The 21,304-nt window shown below is 39.1% G+C and overlaps 1 protein-coding gene across 3 annotated transcripts in view; it reads right to left on the bottom strand.

Moving 5' to 3' along the window:
* The window catches only part of LOC124260353, a 123,735-nt gene that overhangs the window by 9,095 nt on the left and 93,336 nt on the right, over positions 1-21,304 (bottom strand). The window contains exon 6 of one of the 3 annotated variants that reach the window (XM_046694643.1): positions 13,827-13,857. The exons of the other annotated variants lie outside the window; for them this stretch is intronic. Within the exon in view, the coding sequence (XP_046550599.1) occupies positions 13,832-13,857 (26 nt within the window). The 3' untranslated portion in view covers positions 13,827-13,831. The remainder of the gene's footprint in view (positions 1-13,826; positions 13,858-21,304) is intronic. 3 annotated transcript variants of the gene reach the window in all.

Raw genomic sequence — 21,304 nt, 5'->3', positions numbered from 1 at the left:
TGACTGGGTGAGTACAGTGTCTGCTGCATGCTGTCATGTATATCATGTTGACTGGGTGAGTACAGTGTCTGCTGCATGCTGTCATGTATAGCATGTTGACTGGGTGAGTACAGTGTCTGCTGTATGCGGTCATGTATAGCATGTTGACTGGGTGAGTACAGTGTCTGCTGCATGCGGTCATGTATAGCATGTTGACTGGGTGTCTGCTGCAGTACAGCATGTTGACTGGGTGAGTACAGTGTCTGCTGTATGCGGTCATGTATATCATGTTGACTGGGTGAGTACAGTGTCTGCTGTATGCGGTCATGTATATCATGTTGACTGGGTGAGTACAGTGTCTGCTGTATGCGGTCATGTATAGCATGTTGACTGGGTGAGTACAGTGTCTGCTGTATGCGGTCATGTATAGCATGTTTACTGGGTGAGTACAGTGTCTGCTGCATGCGGTCATGTATAGCATGTTGACTGGGTGAGTACAGTGTCTGCTGCATGCTGTCAGTATATCATGTTGACTGGGTGAGTACGAGTACAGTGTCTGCTGTATGCGGTCATGTATAGCATGTTGACTGGGTGAGTACAGTGTCTGCTGCATGCGGTCATGTATATCATGTTGACTGGGTGAGTACAGTGTCTGCTGCATGCTGTCATGTATAGCATGTTGACTGGGTGAGTACAGTGTCTGCTGCATGCTGTCATGTATAGCATGTTGACTGGGTGAGTACAGTGTCTGCTGTATGCGGTCATGTATATCATGTTGACTGGGTGAGTACAGTGTCTGCTGCATGCGGTCATGTATAGCATGTTGACTGGGTGAGTACAGTGTCTGCTGCATGCGGTCATGTATAGCATGTTGACTGGGTGAGTACAGTGTCTGCTGCATGCGGTCATGTATAGCATGTTTACTGGGTGAGTACAGTGTCTGCTGCATGCGGTCATGTATATCATGTTTACTGGGTGAGTACAGTGTCTGCTGCATGCTGTCATGTATATCATGTTTACTGGGTGAGTACAGTGTCTGCTGTATGCGGTCATGTATAGCATGTTGACTGGGTGAGTACAGTGTCTGCTGCATGCGAGTCATGTATAGCATGTTGACTGGGTGAGTACAGTGTCTGCTGCATGCAGTCATGTATAGCATGTTGACTGGGTGAGTACAGTGTCTGCTGCATGCGGTCATGTATATCATGTTGACTGGGTGAGTACAGTGTCTGCTGCATGCGGTCATGTATAGCATGTTGACTGGGTGAGTACAGTGTCTGCTGCATGCTGTCATGTATAGCATGTTGACTGGGTGAGTACAGTGTCTGCTGCATGCGTCATGTATATCATGTTGACTGGGTGAGTACAGTGTCTGCTGCATGCTGTCATGTATAGCATGTTTACTGGGTGAGTACAGTGTCTGCTGTATGCGGTCATGTATATCATGTTGACTGGGTGAGTACAGTGTCTGCTGCATGCAGTCATGTATAGCATGTTTACTGGGTGAGTACAGTGTCTGCTGCATGCGGTCATGTATATCATGTTGACTGGGTGAGTACAGTGTCTGCTGCATGCTGTCATGTATAGCATGTTTACTGGGTGAGTACAGTGTCTGCTGCATGCAGTCATGTATAGCATGTTGACTGGGTGAGTACAGTGTCTGCTGCATGCAGTCATGTATAGCATGTTGACTGGGTGAGTACAGTGTCTGCTGCATGCAGTCATGTATATCATGTTGACTGGGTGAGTACAGTGTCTGCTGCTGCATGCAGTCATGTATATCATGTTTACTGGGTGAGTACAGTGTCTGCTGCATGCAGTCATGTCATGTATAGCATGTTTACTGGGTGAGTACAGTGTCTGCTGCATGCATGTATATCATGTTGTACATGGGTGAGTACAGTGTCTGCTGCATGCAGTCATGTATAGCATGTTTACTGGGTGAGTACAGTGTCTGCTGCATGCAGTCATGTATAGCATGTTTACTGGGTGAGTACAGTGTCTGCTGCATGCTGTCATGTATATCATGTTTACTGGGTGAGTACAGTGTCTGCTGTATGCAGTCATGTATAGCATGTTTACTGGGTGAGTACAGTGTCTGCTGCATGCTGTCATGTATATCATGTTTACTGGGTGAGTACAGTGTCTGCTGCATGCGGTCATGTATAGCATGTTTACTGGATGAGTACAGTGTCTGCTGCATGCTGTCATGTATAGCATGTTTACTGGGTGAGTACAGTGTCTGCTGCATGCAGTCATGTATAGCATGTTGACTGGGTGAGTACAGTGTCTGCTGTATGCGGTCATGTATATCATGTTTACTGGGTGAGTACAGTGTCTGCTGCATGCTGTCATGTATATCATGTTTACTGGGTGAGTACAGTGTCTGCTGCATGCGGTCATGTATAGCATGTTTACTGGGTGAGTACAGTGGCACACAGTGGTCACCAATATTCCAGTTATACCACAGAGGCATGGGAATAATGGACTCTGGGCCTAGCACATCAGTGACTGATTGGATGAGCCAGATTTTCTAACCATGACCCAATTCCTGATCTTAGGATGACAACATGGGCCTGAAAAGTTCTGAGCCTTACTATGAAAGATGCAGCATGATTGTCTGCAGACCTCCATGTCACTATACATTCTTGTTGATGAAAATAGACAACATTGGGAAACACACAAGTATCAATAAGTATCTCCAACTGAACAGGATAACAACAATAACTATCCAAGCAAACATGCTGTCACCGTTAAGAGTGAGTGAGTGAGTTTAGTTTTACCCTGCTTTTAGCAATATTCCAGCTATATCACGGCGGGGGACACCAGAAATGGGCTTCACATATTGTACCCATATGGGGAATCGAACCCGGGTCTTCGGCGTGACGAACGAACGCTTTAACCACTAGACTACCACACCGCCCCCACTGTTAAGAAGTGGGCAGAGCAGCTAATGAGGAAAAGAGAACAAGGGGAATATTCAGCGGTATGAATTGCACGTTAACAAAGTTTTCAGAAGGTTGGGTTAAGAAGTATCTGACTCCTGATCAGAAACACTCCAGGTTCATCATCTATTGTGAAAATTTACAATTTTAAAATGGACCTGACTGACTTTGTTGAATGACTGGGCACCATGGATGAACACCAATGTCAACCAGAGTCAGTGAAAGCATCACAAATGTGTCCTCCTCCAATGCTGACAAGGTGATGGGCTCAGTTTCTGGGATTCCCAGTGAATCTTGGTGTTGGACTACCTGCGGAGAGTTACGACTAATAATGGCCCATATTCCACTAGTTTGCTTTCACAGTTGCTTGATAATCCACCATGACATGCTCACTTAGGTTGTTCAACCAGGGACATTCACCTGTGCATGAGCATGTTGCCATCATGGCTGCAACGCATGACTGGTTATAACCCACTGAAGATATTCCACATTCACCATATCTGGCACCAGTGTGTGTCTGGCTAGCATTCTGCAAAAGATGCTGACACACCACCGGGAGGAAAACCTTAGACACCAGTGGGGTGCAGGAAGTCGAGCAAACACTGGAAGTAGTGGGTTCTGTCGGTAATAACATTCTTCTAAGAGGTAAAAGGTTGCATCACATCACCTCAAGAGTACTTCCACTTAAATATATGTCAAGAATCAGACAAATATACTGAGAGAAAGAAATAAAGTATCGCAGGAAAATTCAAGCGTTCCTTTATTATTTTCCAGTTTTCATTACCACAGCGCTATACAAAGCTGGTGATGAAAACTGGAAAATATTAAAGGAACGCATCACATCATCATTCTCTCAGTATATGTGACACTAAAATAGAATTAATGCTGCACTTGGCTGACATAGACAGGTAGATGGTTGTTCATACATGCCACAAACATCCAGTGTGGAGCCTCACAGTTTATCCAGTCAAACACATCCAAGTGAAACAAGCTTTCCTGTATCACTATTTTGCCCAGTTGGCTGCTTGGATGTCGGATTTCCCAGGAACATGTTCTGCTTCCTCTGGCTACTGACAAGTCTGCCAAGTCAAACAATCACATTGTTCTGGGTGCCGTTGTATGAAGCAATCTTAGCTCTAAGGTGACCATAACTCCCATACCTTCACATAGACTTAAGGTAGTCTTAGCGCTAAGGTCACTAACTCTCATACCTTCACATAGACTTAAGGTAGTCTTAGCGCTAAGGTCACTAACTCTCATACCTTAACATAGACTGAAGGTAGTCTTAGCGGTAAGGTGACTGTAACTCCCATACCTTAACATAGACTGAAGGTAGTCTTAGCGGTAAGGTCACTAACTCCCATACCTTAACATAGACTTAAGGTAGTCTTAGCGGTAAGGTCACTAACTCTCATACCTTCACATAGACTTACGGTAGTCTTAGCGGTAAGGTCACTAACTCCCATACCTTCACATAGACTTAAGGTAGTCTTAGCGGTAAGGTCACTAACTCCCAAACCTTAACATAGACTTAAGGTAGTCTTAGCGCTAAGGTCACTAACTCCCATACCTTCACATAGACTTAAGGTAGTCTTAGCGCTAAGGTCACTAACTCCCATACCTTAACATAGACTTAAGGTAGTCTTAGCGGTAAGGTCACTAACTCCCATACCTTAACATAGACTTACGGTAGTCTTAGCGGTAAGGTCACTAACTCCCATACCTTAACATAGACTTAAGGTAGTCTTAGCGGTAAGGTCACTAACTCCCATACCTTAACATAGACTTAAGGTAGTCTTAGCGCTAAGGTCACTAACTCCCATACCTTAACATAGACTTAAGGTAGTCTTAGCGCTAAGGTCACCAACTCCCATACCTTAACATAGACTTAAGGTAGTCTTAGCGCTAAGGTCACTAACTCCCATACTTTAACATAGACTTAAGGTAGTCTTAGCTCTAAGGTGACCGTAACTCCCATACCTTAACATAGACTTAAGGTGGTCTTAGCGCTAAGGTTGTTTTGTACAACAGCACCGTACCCTGATAATGAAGAATTGCTTCTGAATGTACTTTTACCTCCATGCTCTGGTCTGTAGTAATAAGAAATGAAGAACCACCATTATATGATCTTACTGAATAATGAAGGAATAATAATTGTGTTCTAGTATGAAACTGGATGGCATCTATACTAATGTTGGGATTTGGTTAAACTCTTATAATTGATGATTGGTTCATTACAACCGATCAATTATCGAAAATAGTTGGTTAGCGTTATTTATCAAATGGATGGGTTATGTTTGTTAATGCACAAAAAATAAAGAAAAAAAACATGTAGTTCTTTCAGTTTTTTGGGGCAAATTTCATGTCTTTAAACGATGACTAATATGTTAGGAACATAAATTACCTGGAGTCTTCTAGATAAATTTTAATCATGACTTGGAACGAGCTTGTAGTGCTTATGAAACGTAACAAACAAAACCAACCGTGTGATAAATATTTTTAATGCAAACAAGTGTTCCAAAATTGTTTGTGTTCGATTATGACAAAATGTGATCGATTGCTTGGTCGTTTAGTCATTGCGACCAATCTTCGATTTTTTCAATCAGTTGGACCACCACTAATCTATACAAGGGTGTCCAAAGTCTGTGTCCTCAGTGAGACGACCCAGCTTAAGAGTGAATGTAACCTCAATCTCCTTCTGTATGTGATGTCTTGAACAGAGAAGTAAGGTTCCCTGGTAGGGACATCCACCACTGAAAAGAGGGAGTGGAATCATCGTCAATATGTTGAGAAAATTATCTGCTGGGGACAGAGATATCTGGTAAGTAGTTGAAATCAGGCTCCAACACAACAATGTCCTGCAGAGGGACGATCTTTGCCTTGGAAAGGAAAATCAAGTTGGCTCGCTGGACACTTGGATAGGAAAGCTGGACCATGATTATGACCAAATTAACAGTCAATACTTTGATTCACTCCTTTGTGTCATCAATTTGTCAAGTTTGTTGTTAACTATCACACAACCATCCTTTCTGATTAATGTGAAATCTCCCTTGAATGTCCCTGGGAATGTCTTGAACGTCTCTGGGTGGAAAATAGTTGAGACAGGATTCATACTTATGTTGATAATAAATCTTCCTGCATCAACTCAATTGTGTGAAGGAGACTCTGGATGAAACACACCTGGTATGTACCGGTAGTGTGTGGTGTGTTGTCCCAGATCCCTTCCAACAGGTCCTGTAGTGCTGGCATGACCTTGCAAATAACTGAGAAAAACACACCATGATGACTGGATAGTTTGTCAGCAAGGAGGCATCACTGCCTGAAGCCAAAGGTAATGTCTCTCTGCTGGTAGGTGTACAGAGCTAGTTTGAAAAAATCTTCATCCAATGCTTGAACGTTTGGGAGAGGGCAGTCACCAGTCTGATGTTATGGCCATTATAATGACGGAAGATGGAGATGATAATCACGTTTCTGCTTTTGAAAATGTTAGAGGCACAGGTAGGTACTTTATGGAAACAATGGAGCAACAGAGGTGTATGGTGATGGAGGAGTCCGGGCATGTCAATATGTCAAGCATTTCTGGTATCTAATCTCACAGTAGAAGGTATAGTTCTTCGAAAAGCTCAACGAAGGACCTGGTTCAAATCTTGAAGAGACGAGCAATCAGAATCCATATGATAATCCTCCAAAATATCTGATTTGGACTTTGTAGCGTCAAAGTTAAGTCTACAAGTGTTGACGGCCATGTGAAGTGAAACTGGCCACCAGTTCAAGTGCGCACTGATGGCGACCAGGAATATTTACCACATGGAAGTTGACTCAAATTACACATGCAGCAGTTAATGGTATCTGGATGAGTTGGCGGACTGCTGGAAGAAATGCTGGGGATGCCAATCCACTTTCCTCCAGTCATTTCAGAACAAGTGAAATAGATCTATGTCTCCTTGTTTTCATTTAAAGTTCTTCAAGCAATACCAATCAGCAGACGTAAGTATTTCACCGATCTTGTTCACATAAATGACTTTTGAATCTTTAATTTTATCTGTCCAGCATTTTTCCAGTGCACTTTATATTTATAACATTTGACAATTAATGATCTTTTGATCTTCTGGAGGGTCTGTAATTTGCCTTGACTTCAGAAATGTCGATGAGGAGTAATTCTCAGAACTCCTACATAAAGTTCTGGAATGGACTCACTAGTACTGACTAGTTTTCCATATGGCAAACCGCAATTGTTAATACTCTTCCAGTATTCATGTGAATTTGCATGCCCTACAATCAAGCACTGGGTTCATGCCAAGAATTCATGACCTTATGCTATCTCCACGATAATGAACACTAAAATATTTGATTATAATTGTGATGGAATATAATAAAACAAACCAGATTTAGTCTTTAAAGTCTGTCTCAAATAAATCGAATTCAATGGAAGCTTAAATACCAAAATAGTTCTTGGAACAGTAATTTCAAGAAAATGCAAAGTTTTACTGTTTAACATCAGTGGCTATCAGGTGTCAGTTGACATCGGCAGTTGAAAAATTAATGAGAGATCTTCTACTCTGTGTATAAGGCAACCCCTATAGTATTAAGTACAAAACTCCCACATCTTATATGTTGGGATATACAGTATATGTAATGCAGTGGAAATAATGTAATAGGAAATACAGTTTACATGAATCTTCTTTCATTCCTGTCTCCAACTTATAACAACTCCATGAATATTCATAACATTACAAAGAAACAGTAATGACTGAGAGACTAGACGATGCCTTCAGATTACAACAGCATGTCAACATTAACCATCTCAAATGTTGAGATCCTTGCTAGAGTGCATTTGGTTCAGTTTCCTTCTATTATTTTGGTCTGAAGGTGCATGTTTTGTGACTTGTTTTGCTCTTTTATGACCAGTATATCACAAAGTGGGTAACATTTCATTGGTCAGTTCCTCAGTACCAATGACTCGTAATGGCTCATCGGTTCCTCTAACAACTTGACCAAAGATAGATTATACTTATCGAGGTCAAACAAATTCTGATCCAATATCCCAATTAACGAGGAAAGATGTGATTTACGAAGCTAATTACAATGTCTGACTGTGGTCATTTCCTGCTGCCGTTGTCTGCTTTTTTCACTAATCAGTTTACACAAAATCTGAGGCAGTCAGGCATGATGGGAAATTTTTTAATGAACTAACATTTCACACTTGAGCAAAGATTGCAAAAAAAGTGGCCAAATCACCAGGCTTTTGATCATTTTACAGCCTGCAATTTTTTGCTTCAATGTTGATTCTACTATATCTTGGAGGCTCAAACTATACACTTGGAAAATGGGTGAAATTCAATCTATTTTTTTGCCTTCCATGACAGTCTCTGAAGGTCGTCTACAGATTCAAACAAAGCTAAAACAAAAAAGTAAACTCAAGCTGACAGCCACCTTCTTCATTTCTCTTTCAGTTATTTTCTTAAAATATATTTATAAAAGTAAACAGTACAGATGAATGTAAGACAATGCTTTCTGTCGATAGATCATTTGCAGTGGAGGAAATGGATAACATATCATGGTTACTGAACATATGCAAAGACATTTTTTTCAAAATCCCATTGCAATTATTAAGATGAAAATATCGTTAACAAGGAAGATATTGGTACTGGTCTGTCATAATCATGTTCTTCATCTGTTTATTATTATTTCCATAATACAAAAAGCAACGTGTATCAAAGAATGTCATGAACATAATACGGGAAGGGACAACATTCACAAAGAATCCACAATAGCACTGCAATTTGTACAACATTCCGATTAAAATCTGTTTATTCAATGGCATAAAGGATACTCAAGCAACATGCAAAAGTGACACCAAGGCACATTCTAACCATGAAGATATGAGTCAGATCTTCAGTAACCCATGCTTGTCGTAAGAGGCGACTAACGGGATCAGGGGGTCAGGCTTGCTGACTTGGTTGAGACATGTCATCATATCCCAATTTTATAGATCAATGCTGATGCTGTTGATCACTGGATTGTCTGGTACAGACTCGATTATTTACAGACCGCCGCCATATAGCTGGAATATTGCTGATTGCGGCGTTAAACAACAACCAAACCCAACCAATCCTGGTTCACCACAGTGACGTCATATACAGCTTGTCATCAATGGAGAAGCTAAATGGTTTGAAGTAATAAGCACAAGGCCACATGGCGTCGTTAAACAAGGAGAGGGATGTATGTAAATAGGTATATGCCAACATACTTAGCAAAATTTTCATTCTTATCTTAGCTTTCATGACTAGTTCATTATCATTTTTCAAAGCCATTGCACTTATTTGGTAGTACCATTAGAAGGAACAAAGGTACCTGCAACTTTCATATTTGTCTGATTTCTGAAACCACCAAACTTTCCAGGCAGCGATGACTAAAGACATGCCATCATCCCAACATGTATAAGGTCATGTCACAAGGCGCACAAGGAAGATGTAATATATGAATGTCATGCATTTCTGCATCGTAGTGCAGACACTGCATCATATCAAAGACACAGAGGAATAAACTGATCTGCAGAATGTTGCACAAATGGTGCCTTCGGGCTTTCTTTATTGTGAATGTTGTCTTCCAGTGTATCGTTTCTGTTTGTGTGCACCGATGGTCTTTAACACGAACTGTTGTTTCTTTTGATGTCTATTCTCTGCTACCTATATGATATGTCAGGTATTTTATTTGTTTTGTACTTTGAGTTTCATTATTTGTAAACAATAACCTTGTTCATAACATTTAACTTCTGTTGCATACTGGACATCCGTATTTCAGGTGATGTATACAGTCATCCCTCGCAATAACGCCCTTTGCGATGTATTTGGACAGAATGGCCACTCGATAGTCCAACAGAATCAGAGTCAGCAAAGTGAGGTTGGTGCAGACAGACAAACTACGAAACTCTTCCATGAGCATCAGCCAGTGACAGTGGACTCCGTTCACAACTTTGTACATGGAGTATATTGCACTTTACATCCTGGCTTCGTTCTGAGCAGTGGGAACTGACATAAGCAATTGGCTATTTCCGGCAACAACACATTTACTAGGTGTTACCAGATTATCACATCGACATGACTACTATTTCAAGTTACTGACAATATCATGTTCAGAGTTACTTCAGACCACATAACCATACACACCTGAGATACATGGTTTGTGAGGTATAACTGATATATAACGCCTGTCTCTGGTACACAGAACCAACACAAAGTGCACCCGCATGTTCACAACAGCTCAAACATCAATGTCAATGAGTGAGTGAGTGAGTTTGGTTTTACATGCTTTCAGCAATATTTCAGCAATATCATAGAGGGGGACATCAGAAATGGGCTTCACACATTGTACCCATGTGGGGAATCGAACCCAGGTATTCGGTGTGATGAGCGAACGCAATAACCACTAGACTACCTAACCGCCTCTACAATAATTGATTTCTGGAGCGGCTAAAGGAGGTAACTCTGCACAGAGGGAACTGAGATAACTGTGTCCCTGCAATAGTGTAATATTCAGGTGAGTGAGTGAGTGAGTGAGTGAGTGAGTGAGTGAGTGAGTGAGTGAGTGAGTGAGTGAGTGAGAGTGTGAGTGAGTGAGTGAATTGGGTTTACCACTGCTTTCAACAGTATACTAGTTATGTCGCTGTATCTCAGCTTCATGTGGAAGGTAAGTGAAATGTTTACCACTGTGGTGAAACCTATCATCATTCATATGGTGCTGACAACATTGAAACTTGAAAGACATTAAGATAAAAAAGGGTGTTAGTAAGGAACAGATACAGTGTGAAGACATAAGGTGTTAGTAAGGAACAGATACAGTGTGAAGACAAAAGGTGTTAGTAAGGAACAGATACAGTGTGAAGACAAAAGGTGTTAGTAAGGAACAGATACAGTGTGAAGACAAAAGGTGTTAGTAAGGAACAGATACAGTGTGAAGACAAAAGGTGTTAGTAACAAATATAGTGTCAAGACATAAAAGTGAGTGAATCAGTTTAGTTTCATGCTGCACTCAGCATTGTATCCATGTGGGGAGTCGAATCTGGGTCTTTGGCGTGACAAGTGAACACTTTAACCACTAGGCTACCCCACTGCCCCTAATCCACAATGAAAATGGGTGTGTTACTGGAAAAGATATTTAGGAAAATCTTAAGATTCACGCTCTTGATAATAAGTTGTAAATTCTGACAGGTAAGGGAGGCAACTTTGCACGGTAAATTGTGGAGCAAGGTCACAAGAGTAGTACTATCCTTGCCACTACTTTCATATTGTTTTAGTCATGAGATGTTTGGAGTGAGTGAGTGAGTTTAGGTTTACGCTGCACTGAGCGATATTCCAGCTATATGGCGGCGGTCTGTAAATAATCGAGTCTGGACCAGACAATCCAGTGATCAACAGCATAAGCATTGATCTGCAATTGGGATACGATGACATGTGTCAACCAAGTCAGCGAGTCTGACCAACCGATCCCATTAGTCGCCTCTTACGACAAGCATGGGTTACTGAAGATGAATATTCTAACCCGGATCTTCATGGGTGTTAGCAGGGATACTCTACAACAGGGATAGGTCACTCGCTTGCTTTCTTTACCATTTGTACTAATTAACGTGTGCCTCGTCATGCTCCAACGCACACAGTGACTTGGTTCGGTCCCAACGCAACTTCGGCTGCGTTTAACAGTACTTCAGCCAGTGTATTGTATTAGTCGGAATTTTACAATGAATGAATGAATGAATGAATGAATGAATTAAGAGCAAGAATTTTATGTGAATGAATGAAAGAAATTAAGAAAGAACAAAAGAAAAAGAACATATGAATGAATGAAAGAATAAATGATACACCACGGCCATCCCTCCCCAAACATGTTAAAGAACGCTAAACTATCGGTAGAACACAAATGTTAACATCAGCTGTCCTTTTTCAAAAAATTACTTTGAGACATTTTTTACATTAGTAACTAATTCAGATATCTTATTGCATGTGGAATGACATGGGCATTGACAGAATGTTAACTGACACTGTCACAGACCCCTCAAGAACAGAAAGTTTAGAACTATCACAAAGCGTTGTAAACACCTTTCCAGTTTTGTCAAATACTAAGATCAACAAGAAAGAAAGAAGTTTTAGAACTATAACACTCAAGCATCACAAGCACCAATGGCGATATGTCATATTTTCACACACCTCAAATACACACTAACAAAAAAAAAAAAGTATCAATGCTACTTGCAAAACTTTTCACCTGATGGTATATTCCTCATAAAAATTGAAGGTGTATGTGAAAGATGTTTTAGAACAATAACTAGAAACACTCAAACAACGCCCTGTAGTATTTCAATGGCAGATCGTGATATGTCATATTTTTCACACCTCAAATACACACTAACAATTTTTTAAATTATAAAACTATCACTATTACTTGCAAACACCTTTCAATGTGATGGTATATTCCCTCATAAAAATTAAAGGTATATGTGAAAGATGTTTTGAACACTAACTAGAAACACTCAAACAACGCCCATGTAGTATTTCAATGGCAGATCGTGATATGTCATATTTTTCACACACCTCAAATACACACTAACAAAATTTTTATATTATAAAACTATTACTATTACTTGCAAACACCTTTCACCTGATGGTATATTCCCTCATAAAAATTGAAGGTGTATGTGAAAGATGTTTTTGAACACTAACTAGAAACACTCAAACAACGCCTGTAGTATTTCAATGGCAGATCGTGATATGTCATATTTTTCACACACCCTCAAATACACCCTAGCAATTTTTTTAGTTATAAAACTATATTACTTGCAAACACCTTTCAACTAAAGGTATATTTCCTTCTAAAAATTAAACGAATATGTGAAGAAGTTTTTAGCGATATAAGTTAGTCTTTCTTCGGCTGTGTACTGAGAATTGAAGCCAGTGAGCTACAACATGCCCACTTGAAACTTTACTACAAAGCTACTGTACTTATACTGACACTAATAACAATTATTTGACTTGAAATGAAGTGACAGAATAGGTAACTTATCTTCTACATGTAGGTTTTCAGTCGTCACAACACTCAGCGTATGTAATCAGCTGTTGAAAATAAACGGGCTCAATCTTAAAAACCACGCTGCCGCCATATTGTAAGTAACAGATTTAGTTTCAAGACAAAAAAATGGTCTGAGTAAAGAATAGAGATAGTGTGGTTATAAGCATAATATCAGTATCATTTTGCAAACATGTTAAAGCTGCAAATGCATGAGTAAACCAATCACAATGGTCTGAACAAAACCCAGTGGTTGATGATGTGAGCAACTGAGCATGTCAGTAGGTTGTAGCCATTGTGACTTATTCATTGTGTTGTAACCATAGCAACAAACAAGGCCAACAACATGGATGATCTGAGGGGACATGGAGGGCAAGGAGGAAGCTGTTACATACACAGGGCATGCAAGTTTATAAAAATATGAATCACAACATAGCTTTGTATAGTGATTTGTTTACAATATATTTTTCTGAATTAGTTAAAAAAAATCAAAATGCTCCATAAAAATAGAAAAAAATCCCAACAGAACATTTCAGTTCTGTTCATTTTCAAAGCAGAAAGAAGATTTAATGGCAACAAAGCACATTTACAGCCAAATGCTGATTAAATCACTTTAAAGAGTATTTTGTTCCACCATTTTATTAGAACAGAAATGAGATCAATTTTCAATGATTTCTTCACAAAGATGGCATAGGGTCTTTAGAAGACATGTCTGTAAGAAGTCCTTATTGAACAGGTCAGGATGCTAACTACGATTACAGGGTCGATTACAGTTTCATGCACACATGCAATAGAGGTATAATAACAATGCTGGAAATATACAGTATAACAGTTATCTCGTACCTCTCTTATGTCAGTCTTAGTAACGTCAAATCTGAAACAAATTAGGTTAACATCACATGAAGAAAATTCAGAATTACAGCATGATTCTCACATTTCTTGTTAATAGATGCTGTTTTCAAAGACTTTTGGACCTAAGTCCTATTTATTATTCTTGGCCTGAATAGCCAACCACATAAGTAAAACGTCAATGAGGCATTTAGAACTTTTTTCATTAGATTTGGAATCTATCCACACATGCTTATGTTTCCAGAGTTAAACTCCATCCAATAACTGATGCTGAAGATATGCAAAGGATGTGTAAATTGTTGCCCAGGAGAAACTGATTTTGGTGGTGAGTGAGTTGGTGTCAATCAGCCTCTGAAAGTTTTCAGTTGAATCACAATATGTCAACTTGCAGTGTTCCAACCTAAGATGCTTATGACTTTGGTGGAACCCACAAGCAGGGATAAACACACGGAAACATCCCCAGGAAGAACCAGGGATTTGAACTCATGACAATAGCTATCAGGCACGTCCAAGGGACACAACCCTGCACAGCCAATTGTGGGGCCTTAGACAACGGGCCCATGCTGCCAAATGGAGGTAGAAAGTTAATTCTCAAGCCTTGGAACCAAAAATGTCTTCAGCAACAGGACAAATAACTCATGGAAAGTAACACATTATGATGTTCTGACAGAATTGTGTCCCTTAGATACCAGGATCTGAGGCGGTTACAAGCCAGGGCCACGTTTCACAAAGATCTTGTAGCACTACGACTATCGTAAGTCAATGCTATAGTATAGGAAGTACGAATGCTACAAGAAAAGGCTTACGAGAGCTTTATGAAACAGGGCCCAGATGTGACCTGGAAGTAACCGGAACACTTTGGTACAAAGAATTAGATAACCATGTGACATGGCCCTCACAGAAAGAGCACAGATAGTTAGCCTGTTACTTCACTTGTCCTCCCAAAAAAGTTACAGAAGACATTTTGGTCAGCATGATTTTAGCCAGATTATAAACCACAATGAGTGAGTTGAGTTTTGTGCTGCTTTTGGCAGTATCCCAGCAATATCACGATGGGGGGACACCAGAAATGGGCTTCACACATTGTACCCATGTGGGGAATCGAATCTGGGTCTTTGGCGTGACAAGTGAACACTTTAACCACTAGGCTACCCCACTGCCCCTAAACCACAAAGTGTGTTACTGGAAAAGATATTTAGGAAAATCTTAAGATTCACGCTCTTGATAATAAGTTGTAAATTCTGACAGGTAAGGGAGGCAACTTTGCACGGTAAATTGTGGAGCAAGGTCACAACAAGAGAAGTACTATCTTTGCCACTACTTTCATATTGTTTTAGTCATGAGATGTTTGGAGTGAGTGAGTGAGTTTTAGGTTTACGCCGCACTGAGCGATATTCCAGCTATATGGTGGCGGTCTGTAAATAATCAAGTCTGGACCAGACATTCCAGTGATCAACAGCATGGGCATCGATCTGCGCAACTGGGAACCGATGACATGTGTCAACCAAGTCAGCGAGCCTGACCACCCGATCCTGTTAGTCGCCTCTTACGACAAGCATAGTTGCCTTTTGTGGCAAGCAGACCTATTCTACCCCGGATCTTCACGGGTCGAAGATGTTTTGAATCTAATTGATAGTCTAATATCCTGAATTTTTTACATTTCTTGTAAATTTCTTAGCATATGGACTGGAGGCAGCATGTGTTAACCAGGCCCAAACAACTTTGACTAGAGTCCATTTTCACATTACCAGGAGATTAAAGTTGTTGAGCGTAGTATGGCTAGATGATCACAGATTGCATTACTAAGTATGGTTGTAGGAAAATAATCTGGCAAACTGACAAACTATCTGCGCTGGGATAAATATTTCTTAACAGTAATTATACAAGAAAACAGATGACTCCTATGTTAATGTTTTCCTGCATTGTAAGGCAACAAATGACACATGTGTTTAACTGTGATGTAAGTCTAAAGAGGACACCTTGTGTTTCACTGTGATGTAAATCTAAAGAGGACACCTTGTGTGTTCCACTGTGATGGGAGTCTAAAGAGGACACCTTGTGTGTTTCACTGTGATGTAAATCTAAAGAGGACACCTTGTGTGTTCCACTGTGATGGGAGTCTAAAGAGGACACCTTGTGTGTTCCACTGTGATGGGAGTCTAAAGAGGACACCTTGTGTGTTTCACTGTGATGTAAATCTAAAGAGGACACCTTGTGTGTTTCACTGTGATGGGAGTCTAAAGAGGACACCTTGTGTGTTTCACTGTGATGTAAATTTAAAGAGGACACCTTGTGTGTTTCACTGTGATGTAAATTTAAAGAGGACACCTTGTGTGTTTCACTGTGATGTAAATTTAAAGAGGACACCTTGTGTGTTCCACTGTGATGGGAGTCTAAAGAGGACACCTTGTGTGTTTCACTGTGATGTAAATCTAAAGAGGACACCTTGTGTGTTTCACTGTGATGTAAATTTAAAGAGGACACCTTGTGTGTTCACTGTGATGTAAATCTAAAGAGGACACCTTGTGTGTTTCACTGTGATGTAAGTCTAAACAGGACACCTTGTGTGTTTCACTGTGATGTAAATCTAAAGAGGACACCTTGTGTGTTTCACTGTGATGTAAATTTAAAGAGGACACCTTGTGTGTTTCGCCGTGATGTAAGACAATCAAATACACCTGTGATTTTCTGTAATATGAAACAGGGGACATGTGTTTTAGTGTCATGCAGGGTGTAATTGATTAAATCTATCAAGCCATGACTGTCATCTGATCTTCAAGGTAGTGCGAGAGAAAAATTACGCAGGGACCTAAAAACAGCTTACATTCTAATACTGTAATACCATATGTTGATATGAACTTGTCTTGTAAAAACGTAAGTACAGCACTTTTTTGGCACATTCATTGTCCGTGTTATATATATACTAAACACAGACTGTAACAAATCTGTCATCATTGTTTTCCCATCAACCAACACTGTTCCCAGTACACTCCAGTTGTCTCCCCCTAAGTTACAATCCTGGTCTGCTACAGTCATTGGTGATCCCAGCACCTCTTCTCTCTCCCTTTCCCAAACACCAATTCCACACACTTCTAATAACAACTGGCAATTTAGATACCATATGTAAGAATCTATATTTGTATGTATTGCAAACATTGGCTTGTGAATCATCTGCCCCTGGAGCAGTTAAGGGCATTAAGTGAGATTACAAAGAAAGCTCAATCAGAATAGATAGAAGGAGGGGAATCCTGGAGTTGGAAAAACTTGGCTATCTTGAGTAATGAAGTCCTAGAGGGAACAGATCACAAGTTTGCTCAAGATTATGATTAATGGCTAAGATTATAACGCCATCCCCCGAATCACTTTCAAATCTCAGTAATATCATATCCAAGGACGACTGTGTCATTTACAACTCCCAAACTGCTCGTTTTTCACCAAACTGGGATGCAGACATTTTTTTCTTGGTAATTTTCCAATCTAACTTTCGTTATTTAGGACACTTTTAATTATTCGGGGATAATAATCCACAGCGATGCCTGGAATCCTGCTGCAATTTCCTCGCTTTTTGACGTTTATAGACACAACTTTTAATCATTTGCTGATAGTGTTGGTGGGATAGACCCTAGCAAAGAAATTTCCCCATCTTATGACAGTTATTTGTGAAAGTTTTAATTATTCCTTGATGATCGTCTGAAGCTACAGGGACTTAATCGGGATCTTTGCCAGCAAAATGAAAATATTAATCACTATAATCTGTAATATCCATGATGATACTGGGGGGCAAAATTTAATCATTGTGCGAAAATTGGGGATTGTGTGTCAGTGATTAATAGTCCAACAAAACGTCAGTGTGCTAGCTCACCCATGATAAGGAAGATAGATAACTCACTGGGGACACCCCCGGAGTTGACCCTCCCCTCAGGGGGACCTCTCTCATTAAAACCACACTCCACCAACACTTTCAGAACTCCACAATAAAATACATTTCTTAATGGGACAGAAATATTTCCATTTCAGTGCAAACATTCTCAAATGTTTAAAATGAATGATCTAAATAAGGAAGTTGGATCCTTCTAACATCTTGGAATCTTTGATTGGTTTGAAAGAGGAAGTAATACCTATGTGCTTCTCTACAGATACATCCACAAAGTGCTAATTCTTCATGCGACTGGCAGATGAAATTTTGAATTCTAAAAGCATTAAGAGAAAGCTTATGTACATCATCTCAGATTTTGGTCTCATAATAATAGCGCTACATGCCATTATTGCATCAAACAAAGCTACTGTAATTGTTTATTGTCAATTAGTTTTAGGAAACACACTTTACTCTTCTGATCATCCTAATATTGAGTTGACTAAACTAATTCTAAAAAAATGTTTACTGCTTTTGCAAACTTATACTTGGAAAGAGCAAATACTCATAGGAAGTTTTTTTTAACCTTCTCGGTGAGAGTTCTATCAAGGGAGAGAGTACCCTCAAGAGGTCAGCTGATAAATAGTAGATTGTGCTCCAGCTAAATGAAATGTCATTTGATAGATTAGAAATTTTAATAATGGAGCGAAGTAGTCTCTAAGAGATTTAGTGTTTCATGCTTTAGTTATGCTTGGAGAAATAAACACCTTCGGCAATAAATTCACTTTTTTCGTTTGTTAAAATTTGTGTGAAGTGCCCTCAAATGTCATTTTAAAAAGTGCTGTCATTAATTAATAATCAGGTGATTTCAGGAATCAAATTGATATTTGACTTGCAAAAAAGTACATATATTGTGGGAAACAGTGTCTGTATGGAATCATAGGTTTTTTTAGATTTAAATGTAGTGATTTGGAATCCCAGACCTACACCAAGATTAAAGACCCCGTTTACCTCAGTGGCCCTTTTTGTATTGACAGGGAAGTAATATGATGTTTATATGGGCTAAATGTGAACAATCTGACTAAAAGCATACACTCATTGTTCTTTCAATTACATTTCACCAAAAGTTCAAAGCACTAAAAAGCTTAAAAGATAAAAAAGATTTTGATGAAAAGAATGATTCACAGCATGATATTCAACAAACCTCAACAGTACACTTGTATATCCCTGCATGAAAGCAGTCACTCTCGGTTGATTACCTACCTTTATACACAAAAATAACTGAAACATTAAATATACAATTGCCTAGCCTTATTCCACTTTGAATTTTTAATTTGAAAATTGTCTTAATTATTAAGTAAACAAATATCTTTTACTCAGGACTGCCACATTATTTAAACATTCTGGCAATATTTCAAAATGGTCAAGAATGAAAAGTCCTAGAAGTAGACAGCAAATTCAATGAAGCATTTCTTGCCATCTGAGACATAACCCGAGGCTGTAGACAGGAGTTTTCTCCCTTTGTGTGAGAGGCTGCCATGTCCCTCAGCTTCCATGAGAGGTAATAGCCTGTATCAAGTTTATTGTTTTTGTTACCGAGTTCAATCTGTTATTTGAGTCTTTCACTTCAAACAACATCAATTTATTGAATATGGTGGAGTCAAAGTAGAGAGGTGACACATTTTTTCACTGTATGCAATTATTTCCATCAATGTTAAACTATTTAATGCTAATGGCCTTGTTATCATATTACAGTTAAACTATCTGTTTACATTTCAAATATTTTTTATATGCAAATTCTATCAACTTTGTATGATATAAAAACAAAGTACCATAAGAGAATAAGTAATGTTGGAATAAACAGGCTACAAAAAAACTCTAAACACAACATATTCACACAACAGAGTATTATAATGGTTTTCAAAATGTGATAATTCCACATTTTAAAGGGTACTTTGGCACAATTACATGACTAATGTATTCTGATCATTAACCAAATTCAAACTTTTATTCTAAAGGATGTCACATTCAGTTTAAAAAGCATTACAAAAGAAATATATGGAAAATGTTGAATTTCATTTGAATATTGAAATGATTATCAAATATTTGTTATGAAGGAAACGTATTCGAGACATTAGACATAAATGTAATCCCGATTAAGTCCCTGCATGCTGTAGTTCCTCCAGCATGTCCTGCATGTCTGCCCAGTAATGCAGACAGGCTGATCACATCTGTTGGATGTATTGACTAACACACATATACTGTTAGTTAGTTAACAGGCCTTCATTTACCATTTTTCAAAATATGGAGATTTTATCAGCATTTGCAAATCAGTCAGCTGAAAGATTACTTCCATTTTACAAAATTATATTTTCCAACAAAATTAATTTGTGAAGTAAAGTGTTATTGGAGTCACGACTGACGCACAAGTAATCTGAATTTATACCTGATATGGATCGACCAATCAATTTGATTGTTTTTAACAGCGTGTGTCGTGGACGCCATTGCTCACAGTGGAAGCAGGGGCTCTATTACTGTAAGGTATTTAATATTCAACGCATATAATATTACATTTGGGCGATAAAAATCAATATAATATTCCTTTGCCTATTTATTCTCTTGGAAAAATCTGATTACGCATTCCGCCTTTTCCTTGACTAATTTTCCACCAACACTGACCACATGGCTAAAGGGACTCAAGTCCAATGCCAAATTCCATATCAGCTCCCCAAATTATTTCCAAGCTTTAACGTTATCCAATTAGTGATCTTTTTGACTGATTACACAATTTTGAATATTCCTGGTTTATCTAAAGGACCCTGCACTTTCGGTCAATATAGAAAATGTGCGTGAACTAGATTCTCTCAATCTTGACTTATTGTGAAAAGATAAAAAGCCTGCCTGTCTATGAGGAATACAAATTGATTAGAAAGTGTGCGGCAACTGTTTTTCGCATCACATATATGTTAGATTTATATTCAAACCTGAACTCTGACAGAATTCTAAAGAAATATAGTCAAAAGTATTGTTCTTTTTTCAAAAGATGATTGTTAAAAGTGACCAAAAAACAATGGACCCAGGAAGCCTGACCTTTTGTCCAACATAACATTTCTTGCTGCACATGATGGTCAGTAATAGCAACAGTTTGAAAAACCTTTCCTTTCTCTAAACCTTTCCTTTCTCTAACCCTTTCCTTTCTCTAACCCTTTCCTTTCTCTAACCCTTTCCTTTCTCTAACCCTTTCCTTTCTCTAACCCTTTCCTTTCTCTAAACCTTTCCTTTCTCTAACCCTTTCCTTTCTCTACACCTTTCCTTTCTCTAAACCTTCTGTGTCTGAAGTGAATTCTGTCTTAATGGCAGATTTGACACAGTGAATTTGACCTTAGAACTTGGGTGAGATCTGCATGAGCACAATACATGACCTTCACATTCAGTATCATCCAGGTAAACTGGAACAAGTAAACCAATTCAAGGTTCAGATCTCGTTATCATTTATGAGATTGAAAGTATGTTATACATTAAACTTTATTACTTTTCACAAGCACATGATCTGCTTTCTGTCCATTGCTCATTTGCCAAGTATGTTCTGGCCATCAACAGGGAACCATCAAGACCCATC

Source organism: Haliotis rubra, unplaced genomic scaffold (genome assembly GCF_003918875.1).
Source record: "Haliotis rubra isolate DU_JTF1 unplaced genomic scaffold, ASM391887v1 Scf76, whole genome shotgun sequence".
Taxonomy (NCBI): Eukaryota; Metazoa; Mollusca; class Gastropoda; order Lepetellida; family Haliotidae; genus Haliotis; species Haliotis rubra.
Note: the sequence above shows the minus strand (reverse complement) of the source record. Positions and strands in the feature narration are given on the sequence as shown.